Here is a 15,432-nt window from a genome sequence, read left to right as displayed (position 1 = left end):
TCTCCTAGACTAGTGTTTCTCAACCTTGGCAATTTTAAGATGTGTGGTCCATACATCTTAAAGTTGCCAAGGTTAAGAAACACTGTCCTAGACAGTAGCAAAGCTCGCCTAGGTTGATCTGAGGCTGGTATTGGCAGGGGAAAGATAATGGATTGGATTCTACCCGGGAAGAGACACATCACATGGTAAAGTAGATGGAGAGCTAGCTTCACTGTAGCCTTTTTGCTCCTGTCAAAACTGTCCCCCCCACATTAAATTATCTTCTCAAAATGTAAATCTCACAAAATGGAGAAACCTTACTAGATCACTCATGAGAACCCCCACATCTTTTTGAGATCTCATGTGAGGACACCACAATTTCACATGAGCTCTCACAAAGTGTCAGCATTCTTACACCAAAACTCAAAACAAATCTTATTTATTTGATTATTTATTTAATGTATTAATCAATCACATTTGTATCGCAGCCCATCTCACATAGGGGCACTGGGCAGCATACTTAAAACAAAATACATAAAGACCACTAAAAACACCATTTAAATTTAAATGGAAAAACAAGATAAAAACAAGAAAACTTGGGGCAGTTTTGAGGAGGACATGTCATGGTGACCAGGACTGAAAACATTGCTGATCTCAGCAGCAAAGGACAGTAGTGAGGGAAGAGTTCTGCTTGACTCAGGATCAGTTCTTTAGTTCAGCAGGAAAAAAGTCAATTGTTTTCTGGCTAACCTCTCCTGCCACATAGTGTTGGCGCATTGGCATCCCCCTGCTTAGTCTTGCTTCTTGAAGGTGGGCAAATTTGTCCCAATGCTCAGCGCTGCTTATATTACAGCCTCAATAGGCAAAGCTGTAAGAACTGTTGCCATAGTTATGGCATTCTTCAAGAAAACAGACTTGGCATTTCGCCTAGCAACAACAGCAATGGAAAATGCCCTCCTTTGGCAGATGTGGTAATGGCAGTTTTGTCCACCTCCACTGCCTTCATACACTGAGCTGGAGGGGCCATTCACAGATAAGCACATCAGTGTGCAGAAACACACCACAGCCCAGCACATGCAATAGAATACAACAGCAACTTGCAACACACAAACGTATCCAAAAAAGTAACCCCCTGGAATACTTATTTAATTATTTGTTTAAATAACATACATGGAGTCCTTGGTGCTCTCTGAGCTTGGTTGTTTGCTTGCAGACGTTTCATTACCCAACTGGGTAACATCATCAGTGCTAGAAAGGAGTGGGGTTTGTTCCCTGTTTATATACAGTAGCTTGCCCTGCCAGTGTTGGTAGGGGTGTGGTTTTCTCCTTGGTAGAAATATGAAGAAAACAATATATTTTCTGCTTGATTGCTTGCCTGGTGTTAATCCCTGTTAATCTGGGTGTAGGCTGCTGGATGGGATGTGTTCTGTTCTATTTGTCTCCTTCTTAGCTTTTTTATTGTCTCCTTTGAATGGTGTGTAAATGTAGTTTACCTCTATGTGTCAATTGATGGGTGATTTGTCTGAATGCCAAGCTTCCAGGAATTCCCTAGCATCTTTGGATTTGGCTTAGTCTAGGATGCTCAGTTTCCCAGTTGAAACTATGGCTAAATCTGTCCATGTGTTGTGAGGTTAGGGAGTTTTCATTGTGTATATGGCCACCCATCTCATGTCAGTGTGCTTTGTACAAAGATTAAAAACCCACCAATTACAAACAATACACTCAAAGTAAATAATATAGTCCAATTGTAACATCACCTCAACAACAGAGCTTGTAAACCTCCTGGCCCAAATGCCTGGAGAAACAGCCAAGTCTTCAGAGTCTTAGAAAGGCTAATAGAGTTGGGGCCATCTGAATCTCGGGAGGATGCTGTTCCACAAGGCAGGCACTGCCACTGAGAAGACATGACTCCTGGGTCTAACAAGGTGACATTGTGTAATAGAAGGGACCCAGAGCATGTCCTCGCTGCTAGATCTGGTGGGGCTGGCAGAAACAATGGGAGAGAGGCAATCCCACAAGTAGCCTGGCCCTATGCCATTGAGGGCTTTATAGGTGACAATCAGCACTGTGAACTGCACCCAGAAGCCTCCTGGGAGCCAGTGCAACTCACAGAGCAGTGGTGTTATATGGGTGTAGTGAGGGATGCCAAACACTGCCCAGGCTGCTGTATTCAGGACCAGCTGCAGCTTCTGAATACTCTTCAAGGGCAGCCCCATGTAGAACCCTTACCTCAGTGTTTCTCAACCGTGGCAACTTTCAGATATGTGGACTTCAACTGGGGGATTCTGGGAGTTGAAGTCCACACATCTGAAAGTTGCCAAGGTGGAGAAACACTGCCTTACAGCAATCCAAATGGGAGGAGACTAAAGTATGAGGAAGGCCTTCTAGTCCAGAAGTGGTCACTGTCTTCTTCTGCGTCTTTGTACTTATCTGTGGAAGGCAGCCTGCTCTCTTGTTCTCCTCTCAGTTTTTATCCCTTCTGCCTGTTCTGCAATTCACCACCTAAAGGTGTGCAGGCTGACTCTGGTGTGTCGCCAACAACCTTTAGTGCCAAAGAACAAAATATCCACTGCATGTGGAGTCTCCCATTTCCCAGCAGCTGTGGGAAAATCCAGGAATGTCAGGTGAGGGGCACAATAGTCAAGATGGTGCTGTGGTCATGCAAAGCCCCACCGCTTTTTACAAGTTTCACCTCTCCCTGGCAGATGAAAAATGTAAATCCAGGTCCTGATGCCAGGGGTCAGCCCCACTAGGTAGGCCAGTTCAGCGAAAGCTAAAACTACTTTTCTTGGGATTTGGCTATAATAACAGAATCTTGCAAGACTGACCGTGCTGTACTTCCTCCTCCTCCTTATACTCCGGTGAATGAAAAAGGTGTCTGCCTGAGCAGCTTCTGGACGTTATCGCATGGTTCTGGACTTTAAAATGTTTCAGCCCCTTTTGCCTAGACCAGCCTTTCTCAACCTTCTGACCCTGGAGGAGCCCTTGAAATATTTTCCAGGCCTCAGGGAACCCCTGCACATTCAGGCTCAAATACAGGCCACAACTTACAAAAATATTATATTCGTTTCATGGGTAGGTCTGTATGTACACGTTCACAGTGTTCTTAAACTAAAAATGAAGAATGAAACTTGCTTCTTTAATGTGAAGTTGCCCAAATTTGAAATATTTTTTAAAAATAAATTGTTATCTCTTAGGAAACCCCTAGTGACCTCTCTTGGAACCCGCAGGTGCCAGGGAACCCTGGCTGAGGAACCCTGGCCTAGACTACACAGCTTGCATCACTCCATCAAGGCCATCCTCCTTACTCTCTACACCAGGCTTAAACTACCCATACCAACTTTAAAAAACAGGTTAGCTCAAAACATCCTCACCTGCTACAAAGCTTAGGAATTCATAGGACATATATCTTGGTTTGTAGCTGCTTTCTCTCCCCCACCCCATCCCTCCACTGAGGGGTTGAATTTTGATGTATATTTCAAAGGCGATGATTTAACAAGCCAGTTATTTCTTGCCTTTTCTCTCTCTCCTGCTTGCCTCTCCAGCTCCCTTTCATCTGACAATCCTCTTATAACATCTCAAACCTGCCAGACCGTTTTCATGTTGTGGGTATCTTCCCAGTGAGTTACTTTAGAGAGCTGGCATGGGGTAGTAGGGATAGATGGGGTAATCATGGGGAGGGAAGACCCATGGAAGCCAAAGCTGCTATTTATTCTAGTCATGTGCTGTGAAAAATGGATTTTTTTCTCTCCCGTTCTGTCATCAAAATCATCCTGAAAGGGAGAAATAAGTCAAGAGAACAGATTCGTCAAGGTTGCACCACTCAATGGTTGTTGGCAATGATACTTACGTGGAGCCTCTCAGAGGTAGCGTAGCAATGTAATAGGGGCTGGAGGCAGGCAACAGGAGAAAGCCGTTCCTTTTGGAACTTATATGGTAAATGTTTTATGATGATATAGTTGTCGCATTGCTAAGTGCTCTGTAACCGGTTGTCAAGCCCCATGCAGCTGGGGTGAGATCAAAGAAGAAAGAACAGCACAGACAGCAGTAAGGTGTCTGTAATGTATGGGGTAAATCAGTGTTTTTCAACCTTGGCAAGATGTGTAGACTTCAACTCCCAATTCTTCATGCTGGCTGGGGAATTCTGGGAGCTGAAATCCACACATCTTAAAGTTGCCAAGGTTGAAAAACACTGAGGTAAACAGAATCTTGTTGTTGTTGTTTATTCATTCAGTCGCTTCCGACTCTTCGTGACTTCATGGACCAGCCCACGCCAGAGCTTCCTGTCGGTCGTCAACACCCCCAGCTCCCCCAGGGACGAGTCCGTCACCTCTAGAATATCATCCATCCCCCTTGCCCTTGGTCGGCCCCTCTTCCTTTTGCCCTCCACTCTCCCTAGCATCAGCATCTTCTCCAGGGTGTCCTGTCTTCTCATTGTGTGGCCAAAGTATTTCAGTTTTGCCTTTAATATCATTCCCTCAAGTGAGCAGTCTGGCTTTATTTCTTGGAGGATGGACTGGTTTGATCTTCTTGCAGTCCAAGGCGCTCTCAGAATTTTCCTCCAACACCACAGTTCAAAAGCATCAATCTTCCTTTGCTCAGCCTTCCTTATGGTCCAGCTCTCGCAGCCATATGTTACTACGGGGAACACCATTGCTTTAACAATGCAGACCTTTGTTGTCAGTGTGATGTCTCTGCTCTTAACTATTTTATCGAGATTTGTCATTGCTCTTCTCCCAAGGATTAAGCGTCTTCTGATTTCCTGACTGCAGTCAGCATCTGCAGTAATCTTCGCACCTAGAAATACAAAGTCTTTCACTGCTTCTACATTTTCTCCCTCTATTTGCCAGTTATCGATCAAGCTGGTTGCCATAATCTTGGTTTTTTTGAGGTTTAGTTGCAAGCCAGCTTTTGCACTTTCTTCTTTCACCTTCATCATAAGGCTCCTCAGTTCCTCTTCGCTTTCAGCCATCAAAGTGGTATCATCTGCATATCTGAGATTGTTAATGTTTCTTCCAGCAATTTTAACTCCAGCCTTGGATTCCTCAAGCCCAGCATGTCACATGATGTGTTCTGCGTACAAGTTGAATAGGTAGGGTGAGAGTATACAGCCCTGCCGTACTCCTTTCCCAATCTTAAACCAGTCCGTTGTTCCGTGGTCTGTTCTTACTGTTGCTACTTGGTCGTTATACAGATTCTTCAGGAGGCAGACAAGATGACTTGGTATCCCCATACCACTAAGAACTTGCCACAATTTGTTATGGTCCACACAGTCAAAGGCTTTAGAATAGTCAATAAAACAGAAACAGATGTTTTTCTGAAACTCCCTGGCTTTTTCCATTATCCATCGGATATTGGCAATTTGGTCCCTAGTTCCTCTGCCTTTTCTAAACCCAGCTTGTACATCTGGCAATTCTCGCTCCATGAATTGCTGAAGTCTACCTTGCAGGATCTTGAGCATTACCTTACTGGCATGTGAAATGAGTGCCACTGTTCGATAGTTTGAACATTCTTTAGTGTTTCCTTTTTTTGGTATGGGGATGTAAGTTGATTTTTTCCAATCTGATGGCCATTCCTGTGTTCTCCAAATTTGCTGGCATATAGCATGCATTACCTTGACAGCATCATCTCGCAAGATTTTGAACAGTTCAGCTGGGATGCCATCATCTCCTGCTGCCTTATTATTAACAATGCTTCTTAAGGCCCATTCAACCTCACTCTTCAGGATGTCTGGCTCTAGCTCACTGACCACACCGTCAAAGCTTTCCCCGATATTGTTATCCTTCCTATACAGGTCTTCTGTATATTCTTGCCACCTTTTCTTGATCTCTTCTTCTTTTGTTAGGTCCTTGCCATCTTTGTTTTTGATCATACCCATTTTGGCCTGGAATTTACCTTCAACGTTTCTAATTTTCTGGAAGAGGTCTCTTGTCCTTCCTATTCTATTGTCTTCTTCCACTTCCACGCATTGCTTGTTTAAAAATAATTCCTTATCTCTTCTGGCTAACCTCTGGAATTTTGCATTTAATTGGGCATATCTCCCCCTATCGCTGTTGCCTTTTGCTTTCGTTCTTTCTTGGGCTACTTCTAGTGTCTCAGCAGACAGCCATTTTGCCTTCTTGGTTTTCTCTTTCTTTGGGATGTATTTTGTTGCCGCCTCCTGAACAATGCTGCCAACTTCTGTCCAGAGTTCTTCCGGGACCCTATCTACTAAGTCCAGTCCCTTAAATCTATTCTTCGCCTCCACTGCATATTCCTTAGGAATATTAGTGAGCTCCTATCTAGCTGATCTGTGGGTCTTCCGTAATCTCTTTAGTCTGATCCTAAATTGTGCAAGAAGAAGTTCGTGATTGGAACTACAGTCAGCTCCAGGTCTTGTTTTTACCGACTGTACAGATGTCCGCCACCTTTGGCTGCAAAGGATGTAATCAATCTGATTTCGGTGTTGTCCATCTGGTGAAGTCCATGTATAAAGCCATCTCTTAGGTTGTTGAAAGAGAGTGTTTGTTATGCAGAGTGAGTTGTTTTGGCAAAATTCTATCAGCCTATGTCCTGCTTTTCTTTTTGTTCTCCCAGGCCATGCTTACCTGTAATTCCAGGTGTCATTTGACTGCCCACCTTAGCATTGTCCTAACAGTCAGAAATCATGCTGAGACAAGGAGTAGGTCTCTAGTGTTTATTACTGCTACATAAAACAGAATCCTAACAAACTGAAGAAGCGTGGGAAAAACCCAGACAGATAAACCCCAAAAGTTAAGGCGGGTCTGATCTGTGTCTCTTTGAATGGCTGCTTAATTCCTCAGTACTATGCATGCATTTTCCCCCCTGGATAGATGCCCCTTCCAGCTTGCCATCAGTACTCATGACAAGCATTCCAGTCTCCTGTGATGAAAATAACATCTCTTTTAGGCGTGTTGTCCAGTAGGTGCTGCAGATCCTCATAGAACTGCTCTACTTCAGCTTCTTCAGCATCTGTGGTTGGGGCGTATATTTGGATCACTGTGATGTTCAATGGCTTGCCCTGAATTCGAATTGAGATCATTCTATCGTTTTTTGGATTGTATCCAAGCACTGCTTTAGCCACTTTACTATTAATTATGAAGGCTACTCCATTTCTTCTATGGTCCTCTTGTCCACAGTAGTAGATCTGGTGGTCATTTGATGTGAAGTGGCCCATTCCAGTCCATTTCAGTTCACTGACACCCAAAATGTCTATCTTTAATCTTGACATCTCACCAATAACCACCTCCAATTTGCCCTGGCTCATAGATCTTACATTCCAGGTTCCAGTGGTGTGTTGATCCTTAGAACATCGGATTCGCCGTTCACCACCAGCACCGTCGGCCACTAGCCGTCCTTTCGGCTTTGAGCTAGCTGCGTCATCACGTCTGGGGCTAGTTGAACTCATCCTCTGTTCCTCCCCAGTAGCATTTTGACCATCTTCCGACCTGGGGGTCTCATCTTCCGATGGTATACCGACATATCTCTGGTTGTACTGATCCATTTAGTTTTCACGGCAAGAATATTGGGGTGGGTTGCCATTACCTTCCCCAGGGATCGCATTTAGTCTGACCTTTCTGTCATGACCTTCCCGTCTTGGGTGGCCCTTCACGGTTTAGCTCATGGCATCATTGAGGTGCTCAAGCTCCAGCACCACAACAAGGTAACGATCCTTTGCTGAAGAACCTCAGGAATAAGTTTTGGAAAACCTCCAGGGCAGGGTTTCCCAGCAACTTTAATATATGTGGACTTCAGTTCCCAAAATTCCAGTTCCCAGAATTCCCTAGCCATGAACTCCACACGTCTTAAAGTTGCTGAGATTCAGAATCACTGCTCCAGTGAATAGCTCTGTTATTGCTATGGAAGTCTGTTCTTCACAGGGCCATAGGGCACCCAGCTTGTTTGTTTCTATGATGTATTTATTGACCTGTAACTAATAATTCTTAGAGCTAACATAGAAAAAAATACAACAAAAATCCAGATGTTGCCAGCCCTTTGAGGTAGGCCAGGCCAAGAAACAGGCATGGCAGGAATGTTCTTTATTGTAGTAGGGTAGAATAAAGCCTGTCCAAGTTTCCCTCTGTCCCATCTTATACTAAACAATATCAAGGTAGTGTTATTCTGAGTTTCTTTCTCATTGTTCCCTCTTTCTCCAGTTTGAGTAATCTCTTCTGCAAGCCCCCCTCCCATCCCTTCCCTTTCCCCAAGATCAACTCTACGTTCCTTTACAAATTAAATCCCTTTAATAAACAAAATATAGCCCAAATGAGTAGGGCTGTGCAATGTATGATCCTCCTAAGATTGAATTCCAATTCCCATCAGGTCTTGCCAGCTGGGCAGTGGTGGGGGAAGCTGGAACCCAGTGACATCTGAAAGGCTGCCCCAAGCACACTGCTCCCCCTGCCATAAAGGGATAAACTGAAAGAGTATTGCAGAGGAACTAAAACCAGCACACATACCCCCAGAGAAATATCAAAATATATTAAATATGAAAAACATAGAGAACAATATTGTTTTATATAGATAAAAATATGAACTATAATACATCCAGAGATCATCATCATAATCATCTGCACTGCAATGATCCCTTACATCTGGTTTTGCAGATGTGTCTCACCTGCGTATGGGGAGTAAGAACTATGTGGAAAAAGAAGAGGAATTGCTTTGCGCATTGCTACACCCTCTTCCATGAAGAGAAAGAAAGGGTCACCTACAATGAAAATATGCAAGGCAGAGAGAGGGCTGGAGATAGAGGTGGGGAAGAGCTGAGAGTCTCTTCTGTACATTTGAACGCCAACACAAAGTCAACTGTTCTATTATTGAAAAGCCAAGCATGCAAGGAAGCCATGAAATATTCATCAGGGCTTTGATGGCAGCTGAGCCATCTGCAAGAGCCCACACAAGGTTTTTGCTTCCATCTTAATAGCAGAAACAAGCTGCCTGCTTTGGAATCAGTTTGATTCATCCATTTCCCAATTGGTAGGGTATCTGAAGCATCATTTTCTATCTTGTTTCCTTAAATGAATTTTTATTTACCTGATTGAATTTGTATTTTTTTAAAAAACAATTGTGAGCTGCTTAGAGTTGGAGTTTGGCGGCACTCAAATCAAATCAAATCCAAATCCAAATCCTGAAGCCAATTTAGTGGCCTGCTATAACCACTGAAATGGAGCAGAGCTTATAACACAGCTGAGAAGCTGACACAGAAAAAGAAAATTATCTTAGATAGCTTCAGTGAGCATGTCAAAGAAACACAGGTTATTGATCTTACACACTCAGCCCTCCCAAGCATAAAGAATCACACGCTTAGACGGATAAGTAAAAGAATCTCTTACTGACTTTATTGTTGCTTGTGTTACATCCATCTTGTGGAAAAGATGAAGTTCCTTTGTTCTTCTTTTCTTTCTAAATACTTAGTTTTGCCCTAAACCCTCAGCCCTACAGCTGCCAAGAGCTGCATGGAAGAAAGGGGAATTCCAGGCCCACTACATGCTGCCCAGAATGGAGGAGAGCAGCACACATCCCTGAGCTTGCTTCTGGTGGAGAAGAAGGAAGAGAGAAAGAGGAAGCCAGAGTAGCAACAAACAGCTTCCTCAGAGTTGCATTGTGGGACAACTCAATTTATATGCTAATTCACATGCAAATGAGGCAAGCTGGATTTGCCAGGACTTCCAACAAATCCAAATCCAATTGATCATTTGGATGGGTCTGTTTCTTCTTCTGCAAGGCTGAAGAAGAAGCAAATAAATATATGGGTGCCTCTTAACATGTATAAAGAATGCTTGCCTTCATACTTCATTACCAGTCAAAAGGACTTGCCACACACTTGCCCATACACGCAGCGCATATATAAACAAAGCTCCCTGATAGACAAAGTTAGAGTTAGGTTTAGGCCATGTGGCTGGTCTTTGACAAGAAGCACAAAGAGATCTAGGAAATTACTACAATTCAGAAAGGATGCGAAGTGCCATAGGCAGGAACTACACTCTCAAAACATCTGAATCTGTCCTTTCCTCTGCAAACTTGGGTTAACCATGGCTTACATTTGCTTCATCATTCACCCTACTATGGTCTTCACCCCCCCACACACACACAACAGCAAATATTAAGTGCAGTGCCCAGCCATTAAAAGATTGCCCACATGTGTTCTATTCCAGGATGACAGACTCCAAAGATTCATAAAATTATACACTGGATGGATTCACATAACATAATTAACTTGGTTTCTGAATTAAGAATTAAGCTATTTTCTGGGTTCATACCCTACATCATACAATTAAATAATAATCTGAGTTGGCTTCACACAACATGCTAAGTCACAACAAACTTAACTAAGGTTTACACTAACCAAAGTAAGCAGTGGAATATACATAAGCAGCTGCTACATCTTCATCAGACCTGGTTAAACGTGATGTGGGGATATTGTCTTCCATCTGCTTTCATTTCTCCTGCAATAGGAGCCTGTTTTGGCTAAACAGAGGGTTGTCTCTTTATCTCAATACAATAGCAGAGCAAAAACATCTTACAGTTAATTATTTACAAACCCAAATAATTCTGCAGTAGTTCTTATTTTCCCCTTTGATATGGCCTTCATCTTGTCCTCAGCCCATGAGTGAGGTAACCTTAAACGGTTGTGAGCTATGGTGGTATGAAAGTAGCATTTTCCCACTTATTCCAGCCATGTCCAACAACAGCCTCACAGTGTGCAATATAAAACCTGTTAACTGTTGTTAGCCTTGACCTTGGAGAGAAGTCAGGTGATTTGCCATGATGAGGAAAAAGAACAATAGAAACCAGATGGGGACTGGGAAGGGGAACAGCAGATTTAATGCTGGGATTGCCTTCTGCCAACTCAAGAGTAGAAAGCTCTTTAATTCAGTTGTGGGGAAAGACCCTTTGGCCTGCATGACATTTGGTGTTTATGCCATACCTTGAATTGTTCATGCAGGATATTTGTTGATTTTTATTTATGCAATGTCTATGGCTGCCCACTTGCTAAATGACTGTGGGTGGCTAGCCACAATGAAAACAACCCCCCAAATACATCAATAATAAAAATTCAACAAGGCAGTAGAAACACACACAACACCTATGTTATAGAGACAGGGGATAGAGAAGTAAACCATTCCATATTTGGGGATTTAACTTCTAGGGCAGTGGTTCTTAAACTGTTTGACCCAATTACCCCTTTTCCCCATCTCGAATAATGTCATTAACCGGACAAAAACTCCAGACTCTGTTATTTTACACAAGCATCTTAGAAGCACCAGTCCCAGACAGGATCCCCAACTCACAAACCAGCAATTACAAATTGTTCCATTACCCCTAGGATATGCCCAAATTACCCCCTTGGGGGTGATTACCCCCAAGTTTAAGGAACACTGTTCCATAGACATTCTGAAGCATAGATGCACACAGAAATCAGGTCAGTGGCTGGCTTCATGCATTGTTTTAAGTCCTGGTTTAATTTAAATGGGATTTGTTGAATAAGGCATAGTGACTGGCTTCACACATCACACTAAGCTAAAACTGAACAAAGCACATTAAGGCTGAGGGTAAAGTGTGAAGACAGTCAGTGATTTGCCAGGTATCAAAACTAGCATCAGAAAATAGGGGAAAGTAGGTGAAGTTTTGAATGGGGGAATTTCTGATTTATAGCTGATTCCGTTCACTGGAATATCGTTCAGTATAGAGGCATTATGGAGCTAGTTCTGTTGTTAATTGTTTCTCTAAGTTACATCTCATCTTTTGTCATTCTGTGCTAAATTGAATAAGGCATTCAATTTTTACAATTGCTGTAAAATATATCGTTGAAGATGGGGGGGGGCAGCAGAAAGGTGGGGAGGATGTGGGAGTGAGGAGACAGGCTGGTGGGAAGTCGCTGGGAAGATCTGAGCGGTGGCCAGCAAGTATATTGGGTGGCAGCAATCAATGCTAAAAAGATTGGGGGTGGAGTATATCCAAACTGGTTGTTGTGAATATAGGTGACACCCCTGCCCCAATAGCAATAAGTTATTTGATCTGAGCTGTTTTTGTAACACAACAGTCTCTCTGGGCAAAGACCATTGCAAAGGCAAAGCTGTAATTTGAAATATTGCCCACTTTCCAATTTGTGTGAAAGCGCATTCCAGTCCTTTTAGTATCTATGCCTTCCTAATTTCCTCCCTGTACCTTGTATGTCTGTGAGGTCTGTTCCACGTTGCTGAGTCACTGTGGAACTCCCAAATGTGTTGCTTCATATTCTTTGAAGTTAGATGAATAAGAATTATTGATATCCTAATTCCTGGACTTTCTATGGGCACAACTGAATCCCAGGGGCTCTGCTATGGAGACCAAAGGCAGATGGTGTGCTCAGCATCTTACAGCATTAAGGACGGGATGCTCCAGCTGACCAAGCAGAATGGGGCCATTAGGGCAGTTGCTTGTTGGTGCTTTAGCTTCAGCAAGCACGCATAGGAAAGTATTGTGTTACTGAATTAATATGGGGAGATGGAAGGAGATGTCAAAGCAAACCAGTAGTCCCAGATGCTTAGTTCCTAAGCAGGGGTGTCTGTGGGGAAAGGGTGGTGTCAAAAAAGCCAAGATGGTTGAGGCTGCCATCTTTACTTTTTTGATGCCCCATATCCCTTCTAAGAAGGGATATGCTACAGTTCCCTTTTGAATTAAACACCATTAATAAATTAAGGGAGCAGTATACAGGTAGTCCTCACTTAATGAACACAGTTGGGACTGGAATTTCAGTCGCTAAGTGATGTGGTCCTTAAGTGAATCCGACCCAATTTTACAACTTTTTTGCAGCAGTTGTTAAGCGAATCACCATGGTCATTAAGTGAATCTCATGGTTGTTAAGCAAACCACATGGTTGTTAAGTGAATCGTGAGGTTACCCATTGATTTTGCTTGCCAGAAGCTGGCTGGGAGGGTCAAAAATGGCGATCACATGACCATGGGATGCTGCAACAGTTGTAAATGCAAACTGGTTGCAAAGTGCCTGAATTGTGATCAGGTGACTGCGGGGATGCTGTGACAGTTTAAGTGCGAGGACCAGCCATAGGTTGGTTTTTTCAGCACCGTTGTAAGTCTAAACCATTGCTAAAGGAATGGTCATTAAGTGGAGGACTACCTGTATGGAACTTCATTAGTATGTTAACATACAATATAAACACTTTATACAATAGGACTTGGTCCTGAATAGATATGCCCAGAATTATATTTTGAATAACTTTAAACCTATCAGATGGACCATTTGATTTTTGTCCTTGCCTTGGATTTACTTCCCTTGAGCCCTTGGGACTCTTGCATAAGAGCTGTGGCCTAGAAGTGATAGCTGTATAAGAATTTCTAAGCAGGAATAGTCTATCTGAAATGGGCAAACCTGGAATTCCAGGACTTAGAGGTCCATAGCAAAATCATTTCACCTGTTGCTGCATCACAGAAGAGGTCTGATTTTGGCACATAGGAACCTGCTTTAGTCCAGGCTGGGCCACTCAGCTCAGGATTCACTGAATGTTTCATCCTTTAAATGGAGGAGACCAAGGACTTTTTCCTCTTACAAAAAAGGTACTTTAAGAATTAGTTACAAGTGTTCCCCAATTCTTCTTTGAGGTAGCCACCACTCAGCAGAATATCCTTCCCCCTAAAATGCCGACAGGCCACTTTGTGGATGCTTTGGAAGCAAATGAAAGTGGTTTTATTGCAATGATCCTTTGGCCCCAGTTGTCTGTTGTGGGGTGTGGTTGCCTTAAGTTTGGCTTTGCTTTTTGATCTTTTGATTTGCAGGGGGTTCCGTTAGTAAAGGAAAGATGGATATCTGTAGGAGGACAAATGGTGAACATTGCTGATGTGCTTCCTGTCTCCTTCCCTCCCTCCCTCTGGAATGACAGGTATTCCGAAGAGGATATCCGGCAGAAAGTTGGCACCTTCCGGCAGATGCTGATGGAAAAGGAGGGTGTCCTCACCCGCGAAGATCAACATGGACGGCATATGTGAGTATGGAGAGGCAGCTATGCAAGCAGAATGCTGAACAATGCAGTCACATCACTTTGGCTTCTCTTTCTCCAGCTCTGTGGAGCAGACTCAGAAGAGTCTAATTGCCCCCAAATCCTTGCATGTGGAAACTTAGCATGCCAGCAAGAAGGATGAGCTGAGCTTTCTATCCAGCATTCTTTTTTTCCTACTAGCTGGGAAAAAAAATTCTCCCCACTGGAAAAAATAGCAAACCCCATGGGCAGCCCACTAAAATTTCATCACTCAATATTGCTCTGATATAAACAGAGTCACAGGAAGGATTCTGGGGCTCACAATTAGCCTGGACATTGTTCTAGCCAATTGATTTAAGACATTGGCAATGGCAAACCGCTTCTGAAAAACCTTGCCAAGGAAACTGCAGGGACTTGTCCAGGCAATCTCCAAGAATCGGACATGATTGAGCAGATTAAAGAAAAAACTGCTATCAATGGCACAAAAAAGCAGGAGCAGTGAGCCTGAAATATCAGATAATTAGTATGTTGCTAATTATGGCAATTATCCAATAAGGCCATTGAGAAGGAACCATATTGCAGAGTGCTGGACTAAAGAAATTTCATCTGTTGTCCATGAAACCACAATGCAGGCAGGGAAGGATGGTGGGAAGATCCTCTCCTCTCCTCATGCACTTATTAGGAGACAGGTTTTTCTTCCCACTAAATGTAGCCCCTTTGATGGTTTGGTCCAGTTCAGATGGGTGCCTGGACTTTCCTCCACAATAATCTTAATTCTGGGGAGGTGTGTCTTAGAGGAGGAAATCATGGCAACCTTTTCCCTCCCTCTTATGAACTTTATCCCCAGTTGGTACAATCACCCCATGAAGTAAATGTTTCTCCGTACAACTATTGCATAGGTTTATTGAATCACAGCTTGAATACAGGTGTCCCTTTAGTACATTGCTCACATCCAGCACAACTAATTGGAGGTACTCATTTCTGATCAACACAGTTTTCCCAACTAATATAAGCAGGAATGTAATCTAAATTAGTCATCAGATAGTTACAGAAAGTCATCTTGTAGCTCCTTGATTCAAGAAAGATTGTCCAGAGTTGAAGAGATAGCAAGAAAAGTAAGCAGGCAAAAAGCAGCAAATAAAATAGCAAGCTATGGATCAGAGAGGTTTTTATACTTCTCACACAAGCACACACAGAGATAGACACGCACAGCTCCTTTTTGTCTCCTGTTTTATAACCTAAAAGTGTTGACTGTGACCAGCTGGTTTTCATCAGTCTTGTCACGGAATATTATTACAGACTAGAAGACTATTAAGAGAGGGGCCTAGCTGTTCTTGGGCAGTTCTTGATCATGGAAATTCATGTCCTGGCTGGCTCTTTTACCCAGCAGTCCTATTTTGATCTTCTCCTGGTCTTTGGTACATCATTGTTTCAGTCCACCCACGTATGCTGCATCTCCACGGACCTGTGCGTTC

The 15,432-nt window shown here is 43.1% G+C and overlaps 1 protein-coding gene across 1 annotated transcript in view; it reads left to right on the top strand.

Moving 5' to 3' along the window:
- SRRM3 (serine/arginine repetitive matrix 3) overlaps positions 1 to 15,432 on the top strand; it is a 76,384-nt gene that overhangs the window by 5,356 nt on the left and 55,596 nt on the right. The window contains exon 2 of the mRNA XM_063295713.1: positions 13,862 to 13,963. Within this exon, the coding sequence (XP_063151783.1) occupies positions 13,862 to 13,963 (102 nt within the window). The remainder of the gene's footprint in view (positions 1 to 13,861; positions 13,964 to 15,432) is intronic.

Source organism: Candoia aspera, chromosome 1 (genome assembly GCF_035149785.1).
Source record: "Candoia aspera isolate rCanAsp1 chromosome 1, rCanAsp1.hap2, whole genome shotgun sequence".
Lineage (NCBI taxonomy): Eukaryota > Metazoa > Chordata > Lepidosauria > Squamata > Boidae > Candoia > Candoia aspera.
Note: the sequence above shows the minus strand (reverse complement) of the source record. Positions and strands in the feature narration are given on the sequence as shown.